General features: G+C 31.5%; 2 protein-coding genes across 2 annotated transcripts in view; both read left to right on the top strand.

Moving 5' to 3' along the window:
* LOC125812549 (calcium-dependent protein kinase 8-like) overlaps positions 1-7,953 on the top strand; it is a 198,285-nt gene that overhangs the window by 39,512 nt on the left and 150,820 nt on the right. The window lies entirely within an intron of this gene.
* LOC125812516 (receptor-like protein Cf-9) lies at positions 1,510-3,410 on the top strand. Its single transcript, XM_049491991.1, has one exon. The coding sequence runs from the start codon at positions 1,545-1,547 to the stop codon at positions 3,408-3,410; it is 1,866 nt and encodes a 621-aa protein (XP_049347948.1). The 5' UTR covers positions 1,510-1,544.

The following is a 7,953-nucleotide window of genomic DNA, read 5'->3' as shown; positions in this document are numbered from 1 at the left end:
TGTGGTGTGTGTGGAGGGTTGTTAAGGCAGCAAAACAAACATATTTTTTGTGACATCTTTGTCTAATAAGGTATCTAACAAAATTCATGTGTTTTTACAAGTGGTGGGACTTAGCTTGACATATCTCGTATAGACCAACATCGCTTGCACAAATTATGTGCAGAAGACTCTTAATTACATAGTGTGATATTATTCGTTTTGAGAAAAACTTGCATAATTTCCCCCTAAATGTCTCTCATCATTAAGAGTATCACTACTCTGCTTATCTCCAAATTATCTCTGTGCTTTACCACTTCCAGTTCCAAAATTGTGGAAAATCTTATTCTTGAAAAGTAATTAACAAACATTGAACATGTTCATGATCAATTAATTTCCAGCTTTAGGAATATGACATATTAAATTAAAATTATTAATAACACATCAATTGAACACTAATCTATTCTCTTTTCATTTATCCTAAATTCTAATATTTCTACAAAATTTTATAACTTCAACTATTTTGATAAATATTTGAATTGAGCTTGATAAACACAAGGTCTATCATGATTCATGAGGAGGAGATAAGAAGTGGGAAAACAAAGTAAAATGATTTTTGATTTTTTTGTAGTAGGAATTTTCTTTTTCATCTTTTTTTTTTTTTTTGTAGTAGAAAGGGAATGTTGTGTGTATGGTTGTTAAAGAGAGCCAAAACAACTTTTTATGTGATATCCTTGTCTATGATAAGGTACTACACAACATACATATTGTGTAACACACTGAAATTGACATAGAATGACTAGGTGACCTTCCTAGAATTGATTACTCCAAGGCTAAAACTAAATGTGCATCATAAATTGGAAAAAAGAGATATATATACTCCTCAACTTTGTGATCTAGAGAAAATATAAACCTTGTTAATTAAAAAGTGATGCATAGATGTCCTCGTCTTCAAATAATTAGCGAATATTTATCTTTTATCATTAACAAAGACTTATAATTACTGAACTAAAAAAAATTCATTTATATAATCCAAAAATGACATGTGGCTTTTAAAAAATACCTCATCCATTTTTTTTACCCCTCCGATCCTAACCCGATCCGAATGAAAAAAATCTCAATTTCTCTACTACTCAATCTTAAAATGGATTTGGGTCGAATCTGAATAAAAGAGGACCTATTTTTTTTAGTTAGGTCAGGTTCGGAGGGATAAAAAAACGGGTGAGGTAAATTTTTAAAGGCGCATGATAGTTTTGAAATTAAAAATCCAGTTTTAGGACTTATTTATTTTTTAAAATCATTATGTCAAGGAGAGTGGTAAATATAAACCATTTGTTAGATGTCGTGAATATATAAACACCATTATTTAAATGATGGTGTATATGCATCACGTTTTTAATAAGAGGTATATTCGCTCTAAATTGCAAAGTTGGGGAATATATTTTTTCTTCGTAAAATTCTTTGCTTAATTTGTTCTATATATACCTCATCAAAATTATTGAATAGAGGAACAAAACAGACATTTATTCTCTACCAACTTAATTAGTTTTGAACATTTTAGTGCAGAAATGAGTTACGTAAAACTTGTATTTTTTATGCTATTACCCTTCCTCTGTCAACTTGCTTTCTGCTCATCCATATCTCATTTGTGCCCCAAAGATCAAGCTCTTGCTCTTCTACAATTCAAGCATATGTTTACATTAAGTCCTATTGCTTCTGCTTACTGTGAGTTTTCTCATCCGAAAACTCTTTCATGGAACAAGAGCATAAATTGTTGCTCATGGGATGGAGTTTATTGTGACGAGACGACAGGACACGTGATTGAGCTTAACCTCACTTGCAGCCAACTTCAAGGCAAGTTTCATTCCAATAGTAGCCTCTTTCAACTCTCCAATCTCAAAAGGCTTGATTTTTCTGGATCGCTCATTTCACCTAAATTTGGTGAGTTTTCTAGCTTGATACATCTTGATTTGTCGTATTCAAATTTTACAGGTCTAATCCCAGTAGAAATCTCTAGTCTTTCTAAATTACAAGTTCTTAGTATCCAGAGTAATATATATTCAGAGCTTAGATTCGGACCTTACAATTTTGAACTGCTCCTTAAGAACTTGACCCGATTAAGAGAGCTCAACCTTAACTCCGTGAACATCTCTTCCACCATTCCTTTGAATTTGTCTTCTTATTTAACAAATCTAGGACTTTCAGACACGCAGATATACGGGATATTGCCCGAAGGAGTTTTCCACCTTTCCAACTTGGAATCTCTTGATTTATCAGACAATCCCCAGCTCACCGTTAGGTTTCCCACAACCAAATGGAATAGCAGTGCATCACTTATGGAGTTATATCTCAGTGGTTTGAATGCTACTGGTAGGATACCTGAATCATTTGGTCATCTACCTTCACTGCGTACATTGAGAATAGCTTCTTGTAATCTCTCGGGGTCTATTCCTAAACCTCTATGGAATCTCACCAACATAGAGGTTTTGGACCTTGGTGATAACCATCTTGAAGGACCAATTTCTGATTTCTTTAGATTTGGAAAGATGAGGTCGTTATCACTTGCAAATAACAACTTTAATGGCCAACTTGAGTTCTTATCCTTTAACAAAAGCTGGACGCAACTTGAAATGTTAGATTTTTCGTCCAATTCCCTAACTGGTCCAATCCCTTCCAATGTAAGCGGACTGCAAAACCTACAATCACTCTTATTGTCATCAAACCACTTGAATGGGACTATACCATCATGGATATTCTCCCTCCCATCATTTGAATGGTTAGACTTGAGATACAACCATTTCTGTGGAAACATTCAGGAGTTCTATTCCAAATCATTTGATGTTGTTTCTCTAAAACAAAATCAGATGGAAGGTCCTATTCCAATCCAGCAGAGCCTACGACTTCTTCTCCTTTCACACAATAATCTTAGTGGAGAGATTGCTTCAACCATCTGCAATCTGACAAAACTGGTTGTGCTAGATTTGGGCAGCAATAATTTGGAGGGAACAATCCCACTATGTTTGGGTGAGATGAGTGAACTTATGATTTTGGATTTAAGCAACAATAGTCTTAGCGGGACAATTAATACAACTTTTAGTATTGGAAACCAACTCATAATCATTCAAATGGACAGGAATAAGCTAGAGGGGAAAGTCCCAGAATCTTTGATTAATTGCAAATATTTGAAACTCCTTCATCTAGGTAACAATGAGTTGAATGACACATTTCCAAAATGGTTGGGAGCCCTTCCTGATTTGCAGATTTTAAACTTGACATATAATAAGGTTCATGGTCCCATTAAAGCTTCCAGAACTGGAAACTTGTTTGCTTACGAGAATGAAAAGGCACAAGAAAAGATATTAGTGTGTTACCTCCAGGTATTCAAGTTGATCTTTCATAATATCAATGAATTTGCTTACTTCCTTCATGCTTAAAGCTCTTAACTTTAATTCTTCTTTTTTATAAATTGCAGGATTCAAAGTCTAGTGTATACTTATCCCGCGATGCAAATAAAATCTTGTACTTTCCATTTCCCTATGAATAAAAACATGATTTTTCGTTTATCAATAGTTTGTTACATATTCAGCTTAATTATTAGTCAGCTAATTGGAAAGTTCAGTTAATAAAAATTCTTCTATTTTTCTCTTTTGTGTTGTCTGCAAATCGTACAAACTGGTGCAAGGTTAGTTAAATCTAAAGTCATCCCTCTCACCTCTATAATGTTCTTGATCGTAGCTCTATTGTCCTTCAAGAGTTTGTTTTCTTCACTCAGCGGTTATGTTGCACTCTCTATAGCCACCATTCTCTATGTTTTTTTTTTATAATCGTTTTAAATCTCGCAGTTCTAATTCATTTTTTTTTCAATATACAACTATTCATGATATCAACCTTAAAAATTATACTGCTCATTCTAAAAACAACACTATCAAATGGTAGGATTTATCGCCGAATATTAATTTTCAGGCCTAGGTTGGAGATCGAACCTAGGCATGATAATATTTTTAAAAAAAAATCAAACGAGTAGTAGACCATTAAATAGGAGAAAATTTAAGTAAACTCAAAAAAATAGTTCGATACAATAATATCATGACACTAATAATAAATGATCCTTTAATTTACTTTTTAAACACATATGCTACAATCATGAGAATGCACACATGAAAATATTTAAGTTAAATAAGATTAAAATTTATTTTTAAGAATGAATAACAAAAACTCGCATAGAAAATATAAGAAACTGAATAAGATGGAGGGTATTTTGGTAAATAAATAATTTATTCTTAGAAATAATCCAATTCATATTATTTTGAATACAACTAATCAAACAATCAATAAAAAATAATTTCTAAATAACTAATCACAGGATAACTTATTTCAACATAACTTATTTTCAAACCAAACGAACGTCCTAGAGTATCACTTACACTAAATAGTGCTCAAAATGCGGTCATTAACTGTTTTCTTCGTTAGCACTAGTACCATCCCCCTATGAATTCAAAAGAAAAGAAAATATTATTTAGAAATTAATTATTAGTTACAACAATTAATGTTGTTATGATTTTAGAAAACATATATAATAATTAATTACTCACATTAGCACGGAAAAGAGAAATACTACTATCATGATTTTCACCCTTTAAAATTTGGACCATTTGTGGCATGGGACTATTACTCGACAAGAAATCCCATTGGCTCCTCGTTTGTTCGTTCTTGAAGAACAGAAATAAACGTTGTGGTTCCTCCGGAAACCAAATGGTCTTTGTGGCACTTAATATCACACAAATAGGCTCACTAAGGTTCACTACTAAGAAACTGCTAAAAAACGACGGACAGAAAAGTGACAGACAGTGTCGCTCCAAAAGGCGACGACATTTGCCACACTGTCCGTCGCTTTTTAGTTAAAATATTTTTTAAAAAAATTATTTTACAAAAAGTGACGGACGATATCTCTTAGTCTGTTTCGTGGATTTTTGCGCCAAATATATATATACGTCGTCCGTCGCTTTTTATTAAAAAGAATTAATTTTTAAATAAAATATTAACCACGTTGTCCGTCGTTTTTGAGTTATTTTTATTTATTAATTATTTTTTAAAATTTGCGACGGACGACATCTCTTAATCCGTCGCTTTTTGGTCAAATAATTGCTCAATCATATTTAAAAAGCGACGGACAGTGTCGTTTAGTCCGTCGCTTTTTAGTCAAAATGTTGATCAAGCATTTTTAAAAGAACGATGGACAAAGAGATGTTGTCCATCATTTTTTAGAAAAAATTTGGGAGACAAGATTGTATTTTTCTCATCTCTTCCCCTCTTTCTCTCTCTAATTCTCTCCTCACCCAGTCGCGTCGTCGTTGCCTGCTCGCTGTCGCTACTGCTTGTTGCTTGCCGCTGCCTGCTCCCCTCGATCTCTCATTCTCTCCTTCTTCTTTAAAGGTTAGAGTTTAATAATTCATCAAAAAAAAATCTAATTTGAGTTATATTGATTTTGTTAGTTAGTTTATTGAATTTGTGTTTATTGATTGTTGGTTTGAATGATTTATTGTTAGTTAGTACTTGAATTTGGAATTTTTTATTTTAGGATTAGTTTGAATTTGGGATTTTAGGACTAGTTTGAATTTGGAATTTTACAATTAGTTTGAATTTGAGATTATAGGACTAGTTTGAATTTGAGATTTTAGGACTAGTTTGAATTAAGGTGTTTAAGGACTTGTTTGAATTTGAAATTTCAGGATTAGTTTGATTTTGAGATTTTAGGACTAGCTAGTTTGAATTAGATTATTTTAGGACTACCCAGTTTGAATTAAGGTATTTTAGGATTTGTTTGAATTTGGAATTTTAGGACTAGTTTGAATTAGTGTATTTCTTGAGTATATTGAAGAAATACCCTAATTTAAACTAGTCCTAAAATCCCTAATTTAAACAAGTCCTAAAATACCTTAATTCAAGAAAGCTAGTCCTAAAATACTTTAATTCAAACTAGTCCCAAAATCCCAAAATCAAACTAGTCCTAAAATCCCAAATTCAAACAAGTCCTTAAATACCTTAACTCAAACTAGTCCTAAAATCTCAAATTCAAACTAATCCTAAAATTTCAAATTCAAACTAGTCCTAAAACATCCTATTTCAACTAGTCCTAAGATCCCAAATTCAAACTAATCCTAAAATCAAAATCCCAAATTCAAACACTAACTAACAATCAATAAACACAAATTCAATAAACTAACTAACAAAATCAATATAACTCAAATTGAATAAAAAATTGACGAATTATTAAACCCTATCCTTTAAAGGAGAAGGAGATAATGAAGAGAGGGGAGCAGGTAGCGGCGGCACGACTGGTTAAGGAGAAAATGTCAGTCGCTTTTTTAAAATGTTTGACCAGTTATTTGACCAAAATAGATTAATCAAGATAACCCAAAAAGATAGATCTGCAATTAGATGATAATGTTAAATTATGAACTATAGAAACTTCTTCATAGATAAATTGCCAATGGAAAATTTATATTATTAGGATACAAGTTTAAAATTACTCTATCGATTTCATATAAAAACCTATATCAAGGGGGAAAAAACCAAATATAAGAAAAATCAACACTAGGAAATCTAAATATATGATGAATTTGCAATATCTACCTAAAAATAACACTACAATAAATCTTACTTAAACTAAATAGATAAAAATAAACCAACAAAAAGAATATTAGTGCAACATGAAAAAATTTTAACTCATTAAATTTTGAAAAAGTGTAAAGGCCTTAATGGGACTAAATATGGGAAGAAGGCTAAGTTGAATTACCTTGGAGTAATCATTAGTCATATCTTGAATAATATAATCAGATGGAAGCTTTCTACATTTTTCAATTTCACATTGTCGTGAACCTTCTCCAATTATATCAATAGAAACATCCACGATAGCCCAGATATCTTCACCATGTTGATAACAGAAACGAAGAAAATTCAATTTACAGACATCAACTAAATTAGAAACAATTTGAAATTCACTTTAAATCTGTAAATCAATATTTTCAGTTTTTAGAGTAGGAAATAATAAAATAAATAAGATATGTGACTCCAATAAAATAAAGAGTAAGAAGAAATACCAATAGCATGGTACCATTCATGTCTCCACCTATGTTAATGGTAGATATATATACTACAACTTTTGTGTTGACCGGGCGGAGAAGTGAATTCACTTTGGGTAATTTCGTAATTTGATTACCAAAAAAAAAGTATTTCGAATGTAAGAAATGTGATTTTCTAAAGTCAAAGATATTTCAATAAAAATGTGATTAGTGGTAGATATACTATAACTTTTGCATTGACCTGGCAGAGAAGTGGATTCATTTTGGGTAATTTCGTAACTTGGTTACCAAATAAAAGTATTCAGAATGCTGCACATGTGATTTTCTAAAGTCAAAGATATTTTAATAAAAGTATGATTATTGGTAGATATACTATAACTTTTGCATTGACCGGACGGAGAAGTGGATTCACTTTGGGTAATTTCGTAACTTGATTACAAAAAAATAGTATTTCGAATGCGACAAATGTGATTTTCTAAAGTCAAAGATATTTCAATAAAAATGTGATTAGTGGTAGATATACTATAACTTTTGCATTGACCAGGCGAAAAAGTTGATTCACTTTGGGTAGTTTCGTAACTTGGTTACCAAATAAAAGTATTCTGAATGCGACAAATGTGATTTTCTAAAGTCAAAGATATTTAATAAAAGTATGATTATTGGTAGATATACTATAACTTTTGCATTGTCCGGACGGAGAAGTGGATTCACTTTAGGTAATTTCGTAACTTGATTACAAAAAAAAAAGTATTTCGAATATGACAAATATGATTTTCTAAAGTCAAAGATTATGATTATTGGTAGATATACTATAACTTTTGCATTGACCGGACGGAGAAGTGGATTCACTTTGGGTAATTTCGTAACTTGGTTACCAAAAAAATGTATTTCGAAT

Source organism: Solanum verrucosum, unplaced genomic scaffold, assembly GCF_900185275.1.
Source record: "Solanum verrucosum unplaced genomic scaffold, falcon-dt-bn FXZP01000120.1, whole genome shotgun sequence".
Lineage (NCBI taxonomy): Eukaryota > Viridiplantae > Streptophyta > Magnoliopsida > Solanales > Solanaceae > Solanum > Solanum verrucosum.
This window is presented reverse-complemented; position numbering and strand designations above follow the sequence as displayed.

Coding starts and splice junctions, on each gene's coding strand:
- LOC125812516 (XM_049491991.1), top strand. CDS start 1,545: ATGAGTTACGTAAAACTTGTATTTTTTATGCTATTACCCTTCCTCTGT.